Source organism: Gymnoscopelus braueri (assembly GCF_963280865.1).
Source record: "Gymnoscopelus braueri genome assembly, chromosome: 10".
In the NCBI taxonomy this organism is placed as follows: Eukaryota; Metazoa; Chordata; class Actinopteri; order Myctophiformes; family Myctophidae; genus Gymnoscopelus; species Gymnoscopelus braueri.
This window is the reverse complement of record NC_137611.1, coordinates 18818336-18836219: the sequence shown is the minus strand read 5'-3', so window position 1 is coordinate 18836219 and position 17884 is coordinate 18818336. Positions and strand designations below refer to the sequence as shown.

General features: G+C 41.3%; 1 protein-coding gene across 2 annotated transcripts; it reads right to left on the bottom strand.

The window, feature by feature from the left end:
- Positions 1–736: 736 nt before the first annotated feature.
- Positions 737–17291, bottom strand: slc7a8b (solute carrier family 7 member 8b). Of its 2 annotated transcripts, none has more exons than XM_080440172.1 (12): positions 17163–17291; positions 15658–15860; positions 13695–13899; positions 12832–12983; positions 11384–11509; positions 8476–8629; positions 7106–7229; positions 6324–6427; positions 4253–4349; positions 3974–4123; positions 2660–2837; positions 737–1809 (listed from the first exon to the last, which is right to left on the bottom strand). In XM_080440172.1, the coding sequence occupies exons 2-12, from the start codon at positions 15776–15778 to the stop codon at positions 1688–1690; spliced, it is 1533 nt and encodes a 510-aa protein (XP_080296298.1). In that variant the 5' UTR covers positions 15779–15860; positions 17163–17291; the 3' UTR covers positions 737–1687. The 2 variants fall into 2 exon arrangements, with proteins under 2 accessions (XP_080296298.1, XP_080296297.1); XM_080440171.1 differs by having other exon boundaries at positions 15658–15863; positions 17163–17284.
- Positions 17292–17884: the final 593 nt, after the last annotated feature.

Genomic DNA, 17884 nt, shown 5'->3' with positions numbered 1-17884 from the left:
AGCCCAAAAGAAGCAACTTAGGCCACATGAGCACTTTTAAACCTATATGCATAGGCTATTTGAAAATAGACCATTTACAAACTCTTGTAGATCTGCTATTTTCAAAAACTCTTGCAATAAAATGTGGAATATGTTTTGAAACATAAACATTGTAATAACACAAATAAAATGCTCCCAGGCACAAAACATTTTCATGAAAGTATTTGAGAACCACACGTAATTTAAAAATAAAAGGAAGCAAGCCTAAATAAGCACGTACACTTTAGAAACGGGCCCAAAAAAACGGGCCCAACTGGCAACTAACGGATATCTACATTAAAGCAACTTTACAGAAAAAAAGTCGCTTATAATAAGCCGACATGGCAACACTGGTTCATAGGCTTGGTTATGCATTACTTCCGCAATCTGATCCGCCACTGTGCGTAGACTCCGCCCCCTTGTGGTAAACTATGCGTCAGGTGAATCAACAGGTGAATTAAATATTCATGAGCATCAGATGGAACTCTGTAATGCAATGCAAAACAGCACAATGGATGGTGCCCTATTTGAATTAATTGGCCCTTTGCTCAACAGCTTCTCAGTTTTATATCCTTTAAATTAAATTAACTCCAACTGTACAAATGTATAATAAACAAATGGACCCTCAAGGGTAGGCACATTTGTACGTCTTTTTTTACGGTTTTATTATTACCTATGCTGCTGCATTGTCTGAAGAAAGCCGAACAAAAATAAGTTGTACTCCTATGTACAAGATGTAACAATAAAGCACAACCTTGAACTGGACCAGTGGTTATACTGCATTTACTTGATGTCTGGATTAGAGACTGACCAGAAGGATGCTATACACATTCTCAACAACCAAATCGCTAATCGAAGCCGTCACAGAAGCATGTCAGAAGTAGGACACACCAGAGCCTGGGACACACTACCTGGCACTATGCTGTTTAATGATGGTTGTGAAAATCGCCGTATTGAGATTTGAGAGCAAAGTAAATCATTTAATTAAAGTTCAATTTGTTATGTGTGATGTATATGATTTGTATGTACTCTATGGACCCCCTGTGTGTCTGGAATAAAGTTTGAATTGAATTTAGGAAATACTTGTGTGTACCATCCTCAGCCAATGACCACCCTTACCATGACAGTGATGACACTTGATGCCAGACTTTTCCCATATATATATATATATATATATATATATTTCAAAAGCATTTTGGTATCATTTCCAATGACGTTTCACTTAAATTACAGGTGATAAATTCAAAGAGGCTAAAATTAATGAACCATTTGTGAATAACAAACATGACAGTGTTATAATGATGAAACAGAACACACAATAAAGAATTTACACGTGCACAAACAATAGACAAAAAGAAGTGAACACAATATTAAAGATTTGACATTAAATGTGAAATTCTATTTTGAACCATGGGAAAAAATGGCCACGTGGTCGTTTTCCGTTTGTTCACAACAAGCGGTATTGCATTGTACACTTCTGATACTAGGCAGCATTACTCTGAGCTGGTGTTCAGGATTAAGACAAGTCAAATACTTTCAGTGAGACCTTTTACAATTTGCATTCAGTGAACATTTCACTGTCCCTCTTTTCTAGAGGTCTTCTCTTGGTTTTTAACCTCATATGCAGTGTGAGCGAGAGTCTCTTGTTTGTTATCATGGACACGTTCGATCAGCTGTTTATGGCCTTTGAATCATCAGCATCATCCTCTCCCTCACTTCCTGTGGGCCCACGGGGCTCCATGTCTGGGTATACCACCAAACAGAACTTTTGGCACAGATGGCTAATCTTACCTGCATGGAGTAGGAAGAAAAGAGAATGGTTGAATTATTATTATATGTTTGAAAGCGCAATGCTGCCTTGGCTTGAGCAGTAGGTGGGGAGTTGCCTTCTGCCTCAAAACGTTTTCCTGTTGCATTTTCCTGCAAAGAGTTGTGCATCCACACTCCATTCAGTTAAAGTGTACATAATAAAGCAGTTCTTGTGTAGTTGCATTTGCGCCAATCTCTACAACAGACAATAACAGAATACATATTCCCATGTCCAGAGTTAATACATTGTTATGATGATCCCCATTCAATGGAACTGCATGCACCCTTGCTGAATGCACATTCATTCAGGGCCATATCTCCTATGCCTCCTCTATTGAACATAATAATTACAACTTACAAAGTGCACGATCAGAGTAAATGGCATGAACCCTAGTCAACCAACAGGGTAAGCGGTCCAGAGTACGACATAAGAGCGCTGTCTGAATATGGTCAACACTACATCTCTGCTTTCCTACTGTCCAGTGAATACAAAATAGCCTGGCATGGCCAGACTAATATCACTGCGTAGATATTGGTCTGGAATCTCTGTGTGGAACCTGTATTTCCAGGGGGCGAATTAAAAAAATGCCTCTGGTGATAAATCCGCCCCATATTTGCATACTGGGCTCTGATTGGTCCCTCACTACTTTGGAGGGCGTGAAATCCAATCACAATTGAGCGGTGCCAGACCAAATCTGCCGAGGGCAATTTGTTTTGCAATGGCATATTCGTCTGGTTTCCAGGCTAAAATAATATGGGGGACAACGGACAACCCGATTGACTTTCAAACTTAAATATCCAACTCCAGTCAAAAAGTTGTCCATTTCCTTACCAACAGCAGCATCAAAGCACTGTGGCTTGTTTTCCCAGTACACTCCCAGGAAGTAGACGGGGACGCCTGTCATCATGATGGCCAGACCGACTCCACACACCACAGGCTCCGAGTATAGCGAGAAGACCAGCAGGAAGGCCCAGAACAGCAGGTATATCACAGGCCATATCAGGCTCACCTGAGGGCAGAGAGATATAGGTCAACATACATTTCATTTTCTGTGGCCGAAACAATCTCCTAACCGTTTCCCCACATGGAATGGCAGAACACGTAGTAGTGCAATCATCATCCTGGTTTGCCTTAACCCATTTAGACCTGGAACACCGATACGTTGTTAAACCTTTCAAACCAGGAACACCTCTGTGTGTAGTTGTTGCTATATACAGAATTATAGCAACATATACAGTATATCTATTTACATTTTTGAATACAAATGTGCAGGATTTAGAAGGCATTTATGGAATCGGCCTCAAGTCTAAATGGGTAAATAAATATGTTGCTTTTTAATCACATGAATCTTGGGGCATATCATTCATTATAGGCGAAAGATTAAAAAAAATCTTGTCATTTTTTTCCCCCTCTTCAAAAATAGCTAAAATAGTACATCACCCCCACATGAGCTTGTAGATCTAAGATTTTATCTATTTGTCATATGACGAAGTGTATAGACCAGATTGCTGATGCTGTACATTATATGAATGTCATGAACTGTTGTATCTAAATCAGTCAGACGTCGGTGAAAATACATATTACGGTTAGTGCACCGGAGAGGAGAGTCTTAGCTTTCTCGTGATGCCAACATGGTTTTCCTTTACTCCAACTATTCGAACAAGTAATATAAAATATAGCCTTGTGTCGAGTTTGAATCAATTATCATTGAACATCTAAAGCTTAATGTCCTCCTCAAGGGAATCTATTGACTGTCTTTATGATAAGAGTCTATCCACAAATCTTACATCCTGTCTTCAAAGTTGAAAAAAACTTGAGGTTTGTAGGTTATTAAGATAGTGATTAATGTATTATATTGTTACCTTTGAAACTGTTATTCTACATTTACAAGCTTCAAAAGTTTAGATTTTAAAAATATAATCTTTCATGTGCACTTTGTGAACAAAATAATCCTGTACGCCAATTTCTTTAAAACTTTTCCAACTAGGGACCTATGACTGACTTCCATAATGTAGCGCACATAATGCTTTGTGTTTTGGATATATACGACGAGAGTCATATTTTTCTGATGAGTTACAGCAAGTCAAAATAGGCTCTGCAAAAGTCCCAACCAATGATCTGGTCCGACAAAGGCCTGATCTTTACCTTGATAGGCCGAGGTAAATCAGGCTCTTTGATGCGCAGCACAATTTGCCCAAAGATAGTGACCCCATAGAAGAGGTAGTTCATGAAGCCCACATAGTTGATGAGTGTGTAGATGTCGCTGGTGCACAGCATCATGAGTGTAGAGATAACCTGAGTAGAAAGAGAGGAAATCTGTTAACATGGTGGGGCAGGGATTCTTCCAATAAGGAGATGAAAAGAGAGGGCATTTTGAGGACACCATGCAGTACTGTATCTGAGTGTGAACATCAAAGGACTCACAGTGAACAGCAGGGCTGGGATAGGGGTGCAGCGTTTGACATGAATCATAGCCAGCAGGCGTGGAAGATGGCCCTCCCTTGCGCCAGCAAAGAACAGCCTGAGAGAAAGAAAATGCATGGGAAAGAGAGCCAAATACACAGAAAAACAGATAAACATGTCAAAAAATAAAAATTTATTTTCAGTTGAAAAACATTTTCTGGTCTGGGGTGACATGTTTGGCTTAGCAGATAGTGTGGACATCTGCTGAACAGAAGGTTTTGGGTTTGATTTCTGAATCCTCCAACTGTCCCTAATTCGAGGAAGAGGTATTTTGGGGTGCCTGGTGGCTCAGTCACTTAACAGTGCACTAACCAAATGGTCCTTGTGAGTCGCAAGAACCCGAGTTTGAAAAAGACTCCCGTCATGTTCCTTTCTCATCTCTCTACCACTTTCCTGTCCAACTCTATTGTCCTACCTAGATCATAAAAAAGCCACATCATATCTTTAACCAAGATCCCTATTTTGAGCATGTCAGTATGTGGACAAATGTAAACAAAAAAGCTTGGGATGAGTTGAGGCTGTAGATCAGCTATTTTAGCCATTCATCTTACAACGAAGTATATCGGGCTTAAGTGGTTAAAATAAAATATATTATTATCATCATCATCATTAACAATATTCGTTACGCTTTGTCGCTGAAAGTATGAATCAGGCTTTAATGTTCACACAGTATGTTTCTGCAACGGTGTGGAAACATTCCAGGGAGGGCTGTTTCACATTACATACTGTACTGTGTGAGACACAAGACAAGTGGCTCAATGGAGGGTGGCAGTGTGAATTTATAACGTATAGGAAAAAAATGTGTGTGTGGGTGAAATGTGAGCGAGTAATGAGATGCCTGCCATCTTTATCCAGTGGGATCATCTTCCCAGAATAAAATACAGTTCCACACAATGTATAGGCCTAGTAAAGCAGTCGTATTCTTGGGTCCATGTGTGTTGCAATACTGTAGTAGATACACATGGCGAGGAAAATGAAAATAACTATGCTATGTGCCAGGGCATGCTGGTTCAGTGATCATACAAACCACATTTTGTATCTATAGTGAACCAAGCTGAATAAAAAGTTTATTTTTTTTGTCTTATAACATGACTATTAGCAAAATCTACATCTGGTGAAGGTGTATTTAGCCACTTTGGTTCTACACTCTGGAACAAACTACCTGCTCACCTAAGATCAACTGGTGTCCTCTTTGAAGGTCTAAGACCTTCCAATTCACTCAGGCCTGGTTAGTGTGTGTGTGTGATTGTGTCAAGTTTCCTTTGGAGAATTGCCAACCGCTGTTGTCTTCATCTGCCAAGGTCAAGACTGGGTCTGAATTTTCTTCCATTCAGTTTTGTTTTCTGGAGGTAAAACTTTCATAGTTTCATCACACAATATGACATGTAGACTGAATTCAACTCGCACAGTCTGACAAGGAGGATAATGACATGACAATTCTTCCCTTTACCACATACAGTAGCACAGTGTGATTATGTAATTCTCAATCCTAAAATGGCCAAAATCATGCAGTGTGCAAGCTTCCTGACTACTGGCCAATCACAGCGTGTCTTTTCCGGGACTCGTCAGAATCTAGTTTAAAAAATATCCCGTTATATTTTTATACAACTAGATTCTGCCAAGTCCTGGAAAAGACGCGCCGTGATTGGCCAGTAGTCAGGAAGCTTGCCTTCTCCAAAATGGCACCCGAGATACAGACGCCTCAGAGCCGGAGGAGGTGTCTACCTTTATATGTCTATGGCCGCAAACAGAAGAGAAAAAGAGAACATGTGGGTATCAGTGGCTGAGGAGGTAAAGCGGCCACCTGGGAAATCGGAAGTTTCCCGGTTCGATCCGTGGCTCCCCTGGGTTAGAGTCGAAGTGTACTTGAGCAAAACACTGGATTGTAACTGCTCCCATTGAGCAGGTTGGTGTCTTGCATGGTTTCCTCTCACATCGGTGTGTGAATGTGTGTGTAAATGGGTGAATGTAATGCCATTGTAACATAATAAGAATAAGATGAATGGCAGGGGAGGGGGCCTCACAAACTGACCGCGAGGAGGTGAAGAGGGAGCCATTGACCCCTCCGAAGGTGGACAGCGCCACAGAGATGGGCATGATCCATGACATCACACCTAGCAACTTCTCTCCAAAGGTCTGAGAGAAGAGAGATGGAGGAGAGAAAAGGCAAATGTTTAAAAACTAGAAAAGGTGCTCCTCGGAGCACTGCCAGACCCCTAGTGGTTGAAATCTGAATGGCCGGACTTCCGCATGACGTGTGTGCAGAGGAAAAGAGGGACAGACCGACCGACCAACCGACCGACCGACAGACAGACAAAGCCTCATGTAGGCCGACCCCCTGGGTCTGGCAAATACTGACCATAATGGTGGTCATTTTACTTGTACAGTAGATGAAAAAACTAACATATACATTCTAGCTGTCAGGCAGAAACTGTGCATCTCCATATTCTTATGTTTTTTTCATAAAACAATGCCCTACTTTATAGTACTTTGTCATATGACAGTATCGCACAAAAATAACGCAGATAGCACATCTACAAGCTCACAACACAACATGTTGTGAGCTTGTAGATCTTCTATTTTTGGAATTTAAAAATAAATAAATAGGAAAAGTCTGTCTGGGTTTTAACAAGAGCTTGTGACTAAATAATAACATTACATTGTTGGAACACAGGTTCTTTTTTCTCATTTCCTGAAAAGTAATGGTTTTGGACATTCTAGGTTTCTGCCTGACAGCGATGACCTGCAATTCACACTATGAATGATAAACAGGCCCCATAATAAAACGACTGCCGTCTTTGCTTGCGTTCTCACCACTGCAACAGCATTGGAGGCCAGCAGCTCCTGGGGACTCATGGCGGTGACATATGCCACGTTGGCAGAGACGTAGACAAACGTGACCAGAGGGATGGAGATGAAGATGGCACGAGGTAGGTTCCTGTAGAAGGGGAGGATGGTTGCCATGACAACATAATGTAACCGTTATCTGTTGGACTTCATCGTTGTCTTTCGTTTGCGCCGCATCGTAAACCAAATGTATCGGCGAGGCGGTGTCGCTCGTCGAAAGTAACCGATTTTGAAGTCAACGTGATGCATCGTGTTGCATCACGCATCGTGAACATTTATTTATTTTCAGTTATTTTTGACAGGAAACGGTATAAATTAGTGAGTTAGTAAGTGATTTTGTTTTGTTTTGTTACAATAAGTGTTAAATAGCTTTATGTTTGTTCAATAACAGGGGTCTCCCTGTCTCTCCACCTCTTTAGTACTCAGAAAATACATTTTCAGGTCTGGATACCAATTTTATCCAATCAGGAGAGAGAACTCAAACAGGACACAGCATAACAAGTGAGATTTGAAGTGGAAATTTGCAGACAAAATTGGAACTTAAAGGGAAAGACCACTTTGGTAGAGGTTTGGGTTGTGTAGTTAACTTGCCATGATGTAACTCCAAAGGTGGACAGGAAATCTACAATAATTTCTCCATTGATTAGAAATTGATAATTCAAAATATGGTCCTCGTTGACTTACATTGTACACTGAAACAGCTCTCAAAGTCACTCTTTTAGCACACAAACAAACAGTGTACAATGTAAGTCAATGAGGAGCATATTTGGAATTATCAATTTCTAATCAATGGAGCAATTATTTTTGATTCCTTGTCCACCTTTGGAGTTACATCATGGCAATCCAAAGTCAAAGTGGTCTTGCCTTTTAACTGAACACTATAAAATTGATGCTGATAAATGCTCTTTGTAGGGTTCTCTCTCCCGATTGGATAAAATTCGTATCCTAAATTTATTTTCTGTTTACTAAAGAGCTGGAGAGACCAGAGACGCCTTTTACTGCACAAACAACTCAACACAACAATGATTACTACGGAAATAGAGCTTAAATTTTTTCAAAACTGTTGTTTGATTATTTATAGACATTTAATACAAGAGCCATATTGTTATGTATGTTATATAATTGAAAATGCCAATAAATATATTGTAAAAAAAAAAAGAAAAAAAACTGTTGACGCAGACCACTGATCAAGACTACATCACAATTTCTCTATGGATTTGGTCGTGAGCACCATATACTCTCGCTCTCTTCTCGGCAAGAGACACCGTTGCACGATTACGAGTATCAAGCATAACAGGCGGGAGCAACACAAAGACAGTAGGAGTTTGTCAACTCACTTGCATGGGTCAACCAGCTCCTCTGTGACATAATTGAGGAAGTTCCAGCCTCCGTAGGCGAAGGAACCTTGCAGGAAGGCCTGAGCGATCAGCCCAACATCGTAGTCCTGGAAGGTTTCAAAGGCATGTGCTGGCTCCAGCCAATAATAATGACCTGGGAAACAATCAAACATAAGAAATCATCAACTAGGCCTGGACCGCTGCCCGCTGACGTAGCCTTTGCTGCATGTCACTCCCAATCGCTCTCCCAATTTTCCTGTCAGCCAACTGTCCTGTCAAACAAAGGCATAAAAGCCCAAAAAGAAACCTTAAAGAAAAAAAAGAAACCATCAACTACTTATATACGATTAATCCCAAAGGTTCCATTTTCAATAAAAGAAAAGAAAGACACTGAAAGAAATTAAAACAAACTGCTACTGGCATACAATAGCTTTTATAGGAGACAGAATCATAGCATTATTAGCGGTAGGAGTTCCTTTCACATTACCTATGGATATTCACTTACACAGCAATGACCAGCAGAGGGCAATAACAGTCATCACGTTTCTGTTATAGTATTGCATATAATGTAACTTCACGCATAAGTTGGAACCCACATTTTAGAATGATGCAGTTTAACAAACACACACACAAAAACAACGCTTTTATTTACTATACGTTTTAGTATATATACACAATTGTGCTTTTAACTGCATAGGCACCATCATACAGTGTACCGGTATACCTCAGCCAGTATGGACAAAAAACTTAAATAAAATATCAGCATGGATAAATTAAAATACTCTGAGGATAAGGAATACATTTCCAGCTACTACCTAATAATGAGTGGGTGGCATTTCATGTATGAGTGAGCAATGCCCTGGTAAGATAGGTTACATGCCAAGTGCCACTATGTGTGTGTGTGTGTACATAGTACAGTGGCTGGGGATTATGAGTAGGAGGAGCAATGAGAGAACTCTAATCCGCCTTCCACACCGAGATCACAGAAATCCTGTGGCAGGCACAGCGTATTCGAGCTGCAGTGGAGGCACTCAGTTAGTACAATTTATGGGTCCCCCCTTCTGGAATTCCATCTTGTGATTGTAGGGGAGCTCAACTTTAAATGACTGGAATTACTGAAAATATTTACCGCAAGGGTGACAAACACCCTCTGACCCTCAGTGGAGGATTCTTGGTCAAGTGTGTAGCCATTGGCAAGCTAAATTGAGGACTACCAGTTTCCTGTTGTATTTTACTGCACTCAAGGCCATCAAGTTCTATCCTCACCATAACCACTTAAGCCCAGGGGAGGACAACCACCTCTGTTTGATCAACCAGGGCCCAGGATTTCAAAACATTTAATCCCAAAGATTTGAAATTTGGGTGTTAAAGATATCATTTAATTAATCAAGCTTAATTTCTTATTGACAAGATCATTTTATGATTACACCATCAGATATCAATGTGTTCCCAATGCCGTTTTTAGTCTCCGCCATGCCGAAGGCGTGGCCGAGACTATGGTTTGTGTCCGTGTGTCTGTCCGTCCGTCCGTGAGCAGCTAATCTCCGGCAACGTTGGTCCGAGTGACCTGAAACTGTGCACACACACTCCCTGGATGCCAGAGCGGAACCTCAGACCCATTTTTTTTTTCTTTTTTATAGTGCCACCAGGAGGCCGATCTTTTGCAAAGCACTTCCTTCTATTACTCCTACAGATTTTGTCCAAACATCACGCAAAGCGGTACACATTATCTCTTTAGTCGTGCGTTCAAGACGGATCTGTCAGATTTTTCATATTCCATCTTGATCGCCGCATTCTGACCATTGCTGGCCTACAATAACCTACCTGACCTGGCGGAGACCTGTGCTCCGAGGTGCACTTTTTCTAGTTTGTTTTTGTTTAGAACTGCCCAAAATTCAAATCTGATCCACTCGGACAGGGACTAAAAGTTTTGAACTCTTGGGCCTAGGTAATCAGGTCGGGCTATTGAGGTGATCACCTGAGTTGATCCAAAGCAGCCATTAACCATTATTGTTTGATGTGCATACATTTTTTTCCCCACAACAGTCAGAATTGATCTTACCTTTATTTTTCATGTTAAATTATTGACTCATTCTTTGGTAGGTTTTATTATTCAAATTATTGACCTATTTATGATATAATAAAACCATTGAATAACAGGTAAAAGCAATGCTGGTTTTCACTGTGTGGCAATGGGTGATCATGCCAGCATTGAGTGATCATGTGCCCGAAAATATTGTTCATCCATGACTTAAGCCCTACATCCTTTGTCGTGTGACGAACTATCAGAAACAGGCTACAGGCTCACAACACACTGTGACCTTGTATGATTGCAATTTCTGCCCATAACAACATGCGCAAAATAGGGACACCATGTTGAAAGTGGTTAACAACTGTTAACTGTTGTCTCCTCTCCTTCTCTCCTTCCTACTTGGCTTTAGCCTGGCATGGCCAGACTGACAGATTCGTCTGGTTTTCCAGGCTAACTTGGCTTGGTCTGAAATGAAATTCATGCATGCTGCTAAAATGCCAATTGTAAATTTAGTTCACACTTCATGAATAAGGTGGCAAAATGTTTTTAGAAATATTCACATAGCCTAGAAAAGCTTGTCACAATAACTCTAAACAATGGTAGCAACCTCAGACACTGTACAAAGGAGAGATACTTTTAAAAGCACTTTATTAAAAAAAGGTCTCTGTAGTCACATTAAGCACAACTTAATATACAAGCAATAAATAAAGGAAGACTTTTTATTTTATTTTTTACCTTAGATAGAGAGGGCGAGAGACAGAGACACAGCTTGAGTTTGGTAGGAGAGAAAGACATATTCCATATAAAGAGACAGGCTATGGCTTCCCAAAGGAGACAACAGACCAGACACAACAACAAGTCATCTAACCTACTCACCTTTGCATATCTGGACAATTCCCATGACTATGATGAGACCCAGGGCTAGCAGCTTGCCGCAAGTGAAGACATCTTGAACCCGCGTGGCCCAGCGCACACTGCAGCAGTTTACCCATGTCAACAACACTGTGAGGACACAAAATACATGACCACATCTACATTACTGTATATGTTGTCAAGTTAATACACAGATTAAAAAAAAGTTGTGTGCTACAGGGTTCTACATTTCAGCTATTTAACCACTTGAAACCTATCGTGCCTATTCTGGGGATCTACAAGCTCACAACGCGACAGGTTGCGAGCTTGTAGATTGGCTATTTCCAGTGAAGACATTTAATGTAGAGCGAAAACAGGAGGGAGCCTAGTATAGAGCCCTTGGGAATCCAGTCAACTAAGTATGTTTAAGCATTTGATAAATCATACTGGCCAAAGAGTAGGCTTGTTGTTGACTATAATGGAAAGAATTGCAATTTTCCACAATGTCTTTTTTTTTTCATTCTCCAATTTATATTTGTTGAGCCAAAATGCAATACTCTGTTTCAAGAGTGGTAGTCTGTGTGTTCAAGAGCAACACAAGACAAAATGAGAACAAAGTCAAGCTTCTACTTGCTAATGTACATTTACAAAAATCTGACATTGGTCAATCTGTGAAACAACCATCAAAAATCCCCTGGCACAAGAGACAAGAGAAAAAAGATTTAAGATTTATTTTTGGGCTTTCATGCCTTTATTTGACAGGACAGCAGGCTGACAGGAAATGGGGAGAGAGATGGGGATTGACATGCAGTAAAGGCCGTCGGGATCGGGAGTCGAACCCGCAACGCGCTGTCAGGCTACATTGAGCCTTGGTGCCTGGACCGCTATGCCAGCGGTGCAGGCCTGTTTCCTGTTTTCTAACTAGATGATCCAATACTTGGATCATCACAGACAAACCTCCCAGTACAGAGGGGGTCCTTTAACTTTTACTGTAACTAACTATGCTTCCAACTGTTGAGGCTTGGTTTCACAGGAAGACCTGGAAGATTCCAGAGCGGCCGTCACAATCTCCTGACTGGAACACCATATAGAAAATCTCTGGTGGGATTTGAAGAAGGAGGTTGTAATACGCAAACCCAGGAATATTAGTGAACTGGAAAGCCATTGCACATGAGGAATGGGCTAAGATTCTTCAGGAACGCTGCCAGAAGCAGGTCATAACAGCAAAAGGGTGTTCTAGGGGGTTAGTACTACAGATGCTTGTCATGAAAGGGCAGAATAATTTTTTGCCTACAGTAGCCATTGAAAGTGTAATTGTTGGATTTGTTTGCAAAGAGCTGACAGTTTGTGAATTTTACCAATAAACCAAATTTCCACTGAATAATTGAAAAAAGTGCAAGTGCATACGAAAAGCACTTAGTATTGCCCTATTATACTATCTTTACATGGAGCATATTTGCTGGGGCACTTACGTAGACAGACGGCGGCCAAAAGGCGAAGTGCATTTTCTGGAGGGATGCAGGTTGAGAAGAGGGGCTGCAAGACATAGTTTGCAAAGGTGAGTGCAACCACCGCCTGGTTGGTGGGCATAATCACTAGAACAGCAATCCACAGACGCAGGAACCTGGGGGGACATGGCAGACAGGAGGGTAATGGGCCATGGCAATATACTTATGACACACACGCAGTGTGTGAGCAGAATATGAGCCCTCATAGCAAAATGTAGTGGGAGAAGAGAGGAAATAATGAGCAAATTAGCATACCGACTGCATTATAATTCTTCATTACGCTATAATGTGCACTGGTGCATTGTTGTGAAGCAGAAGAGCGCAAACACAATTAACAGAACTGGGTCAATGACATCCTGGAAAATAATTAGGGATGCAAATACTATACAACAAGGGTGCGTGCACACCACCACCACCACACACACACACACTGTGTCAATGGTTATGACAGGCTTTCATTTGGTTCAACTGCTGTACTAGAATTCCTGAAGCAATCCTTATGTACATACTGTACATTAGTGACATTATACTCAATTATACAGTGTGGGACTAGGACTTAAAATAAGAATGTGCAGTTGTTCATTAATGTGACATGTTGACTGCTTGTAGATTGGGTGACTGATACTGTATGTCTTCAAACACACACGCAACGCTACTGTATTGACCATAGCCACACGGCGGCCATTTTTATTTTACGTCTTGCACAGGGCGTGAGAAAACCTAACCGACCGTCCACCCCCACAGCGTGGGAGCAAAATCTCTGCCTTGTGAACATGGTCAATGCCGTTGACACACTTCTCATTGATACTGGTCATTTTTCCTCTCACCCAGCGAGTCCTCCAAAGATGTCCTTGACATAAGAGTAGTCCCCACCAGACTTTGGGATGGTCACACCCAACTCTGCATAGCAGAGAGCTCCGATGGCTGTGATCACTCCCGTTGAAGCCCACACAATGAGGGCGAAGCCCACTGAGCTGGCATTCTCTAGGACTCCCTTAGGACTCACAAAGATCCCTGAGCCAATGATGTTGCCTGTGTGGGAGAGGGCAGAACAACACGGAGACAGAAAGATTGTAAATGGAGATGTACCGATACCATTTTCTCCTTCCTGATACCGCTTCCCATAACTTGCAAATCGGTAGATACAGAGTACCGATCCGATACCATCGTGTAATTTAAAACAATCTAGGACAGTGGTTCTCAAAGTGGGGTCCAGGGACCCTCAGGGTTCCTTGAGGGGGTTCCAAATGGACCCCTACAGGTCTGTAACTCTGAGCATGTATACATGCTTGAACATGCTCTGAGCATGTACAAAAACATTTGCACACTCTCAGAGTTATGGTGGTCCTTGAAATTAAAAAGTCTGAGAACCACTGATCATGGAATAAATACAAAATCCATTAATAATAGTTAAAGTGCAGCTCCAAGTTAGCAGAATAATAATGTAAATTGCACAGTAAGAATATAAAACAGTAGTGCAACATCAATTCAAAATATGACTGTAAATGAAATCTTATCATGTGTAAAGGAAAACAGATCGAGCTGTGGTTCCAGTCCAGAACAGGACGGCCAGCTTGTGAACTGAGAGAGAAGAGCAGGTTAGTAATACTGTACATACCTGTATTACTGTGTACACAGGTGTTCATTTAACTCTGAGAGTGCAACAAAACAGAGTGTAAAGCAGAGAGAGGACGTTAGCGGAAAGCCACCATGTCCTATCGCTAGAGGCCTGGCTTCCTGTCTATAGGGACCAATTACACGTTCAAACTCAAAAAGAACTCCCTGCTACTACTACTGTTTGGGGAGTTGTTGCTCTTCTCGATTCCAACACTGGAAAAAAAAATTGTCTCTCTACCCAGACTACACACAGTTAGAAACGGCGTCAGTAGCACACCAAAACATTTCAGATTTGTGGGGTAAAAGTGTGTGTGTGTGTGTGTGTGTGTGTGTGTGGTATGACAAGCCTTTCATAAGTTGCGAGGGTCAACGTCGGCCACTGCAGGTCATTTGTGGACAGGATCAGAGAAGGCTGGTGACAGTCACGTTTTACTGTTGGATTACCATCAGTACTGCAACATTAGGTCAGAAGCTGACCTTTAATTTCAAGGAATTAGGCCCTGGAACCAATTGAATTGGACCTCAATCTACAATATAAAATCCTCAGTGTTTTTTTCTTCTTTTTTTGTGTACAAATAAAACCAAATCTATCCATCATTTAGCTTGTGAAATAATACGCATCATGGGCAGCATGAAGGTTATTCCACTGGTGGACTCAAAACTGATGTAGCATGTGCAAATACAGGTAGAGGAGGGTGACTTATGAGAATTTACATTCCCTCCATCCACCCGCCCCAATTGACAATCAGTGTCCAGGATAGTGGAGAGAAAAGGATATTGGTCAAATGTTGATAGAACATGTCTGCTTTCTCACAGTGCAGCTCTAGTTCTCAGACAGACAGCTGTGCTGCTGACGGTAATGGAAATTGCAATCATGACACTGGCAAGGAAACATTAGTGAGATTACTTTTTATCGACTTCCCTGTGTGTGTACTGTGTAGCCTACTGTATGTGTGTTATGTGCGTGTGTGTCTACATATCAAATCCCTTGCTGCATAAATGGCACATTAAATGTGCAAACTTGCACAATGCATGGGTCGAGCATGGCCCTCCATCATAAAGGAGAGGTTTAGGACAGGGGGGGGGATATCAAGGGGTGGGGATTGATGGATTCTACAGTGGTGTTGAAGCACTGCAAGATGTACAGAAAAAGGAACAAATAGGTGGACTTACCAACTATAATTGCACAGGCACTAAGCAGGCCAATTTCCTTTTTCAGAGCGACCCCAGAACCTCCATCATCAGACTCCTGTGAGCTGCCACTGGTTCTCCGCTTCCTCGGACCCTTGCTCATCCTGTGCAGTCGTTCCCCTCGAGGATATGTCCTGCTTTGTTCCTCACCAGTGCAGGTGGCACGTTGCCTGGACACCAAACAACTACTTTTCAACAGGACAAGAGGTGGTGTTATTAATCTACTACATCAAGTTAAAGCTGTGTCTTATGCCTCAATATTGACATCACAGCATCATTGCTAACCTGATCTACTCAGGCAGATCATCGTCCTCTGTCTAGACCAGTGGCTCTCAACCAGTGGTCCGGGGACCACCAGTGGTCCTTGAGGGGGTTCCAGGTGGTCCCCAGCTAAATGATGTTGAGTTGGTAAGCAAACGGACCCTTATAGATCTTTAACTCTTGAGAGTGTAACATTTTACACTCCCAAGAGTAAAATTATTGTTAAACATCTGCATTACTTAATTTACAAGAAGTCTACACAATTAGAGAATGTAGAAGAATTGTTCTTTTGATCAATGTTGGCCTGTTATCTCTCCTATGGTACCACATCAATACAGCATGGAAAAATGGACAAAATTGTATCCAACGACAACAAAATATTCAGTTTTCAAGTTTTGGGTCTGAGAGGCTAAATCTCATCAAATGGTGATGACTACGTGGCTCAAATGCCGAATAAATAATGGACCTTTATATGAAAAGGGTTGAAAACCACTGGTCTAGACTTTGGAATGACCAGAAGAGCTCTGCCCAAGAATCTCATGCTGCACTCCTGCTCATGGGGGCTACATCTTAAAAGGTCTATATGAAGGAAGGGCTAGACTGAGCCTTGCCTTAAAAAAGTAATCAATATAAATCTTTAAATAAATTCTAAAACGAATAGAAGCCAATGAAGGAATGTACTTTAGGTTTTAGTAAAGCCCTACTTAATTCTTCCTAATCTAATGGGGCACATGCATGTCTAGATGGCAAAGACAGTAGGCTTATCAGGCAGCTTCCCACAATTGTATTTCTACTTGGTGTTTGTAAACTAGAAATTAAGTAGCAAAACAATCTTTTTTTACAAAACATTGCTGTGTTATTGTGGCAATGGTTCCTGATGTACAGCTACATCATGATGCTATAATTAGAGGCAACCAGCTCCCAGCATTAATAATTCAGAGTGCGACGCGCTGCCTGGGCTGCAGACCCAGCCCTTAGGCATTTCAAATAGTCAAACTGCACAACTTTAAAATAAGGTGACAAAGCTAGAAAACACGCAAATTAAAGCCATTTTATTTTACTGCCACTTGATTTGTTTTAATGGGGAGGCATAATCTTCACTCTACCTGCAAAGTCCACCACAAAAGCAGATCGGACCTTGCATGTTTGCAATTTAGGTGATAATATTCCACTCGCAAAGACTATGTATAAAACAATTTAAATTAAAGCAATTTAAAAACACTCACCTCTCCACTTGCAGCAACTAGAGCACAGTAATTGTAACTTGATAGATCTCTAGTATTAAGTGATGGACTTCATGTTGGGATGGGATGGACAGACGTACTCTCTCATGCCGACCGGGGCTGCGATCACAAAGATAACAAAAGACGCCAGACTGACAGCCACGCTCGGAAATAGGAAAGCTTATTATATTCAACCAATCAGAGGGCCCAAAAATGTCAACATATCTCAAGCCCCTCCCCACTCCAGTCCAGCGCCATTCTGGTCCTGAGTAGCCTTGATACAGGACTGTCATATAATATAAGACAGTCTTGGATGATCTTCAAAATAGTGTTAGCACTTTTTCTCTTTTTGGTCTGTACATGTACATAAACGTTCAGATTTCAAATATAAAGTGCCAACCCCATGGCCACGGATGCTAAAATTATGTACGGCTTCTCAGAAGTACCTGTATGTTCTGTAAAGAGCATTTTAATCCGATCGTTGGCCATTTTCTCATAGAGTTATACTATAACAGAGTGCAATACACCTCCCAACCAATAGGGTGGCGTAGTTAAAAGCATACGGAAAAAATGGCCACCGATTGGATTAAAATGCTATTTATTGAACAATACGGAATATACGGGTACTTCTGAGGGGCCGTACATAATTGTAACATCCATGACCATTGGGTAAGCAATTTATATTTGAAATCTGAACGTCTATGTAGATGTACGGACCACAAAGG

Bases quoted from the DNA above. Each gene is read 5' to 3' on its own strand.
- slc7a8b (XM_080440172.1), bottom strand. From the start codon at position 15,778: ATGAGCAAGGGTCCGAGGAAGCGGAGAACCAGTGGCAGCTCACAGGAG. The intron at 6,428-7,105 runs GTGAGAACGCAA...CTCTTCTCTCAG, and splicing joins CCTCCAATGCTGTTGCAGTG to ACCTTTGGAGAGAAGTTGCT. The intron at 2,838-3,973 runs GTAAAGATCAGG...CTCTGCCCTCAG, and splicing joins ATTTACCTCGGCCTATCAAG to GTGAGCCTGATATGGCCTGT.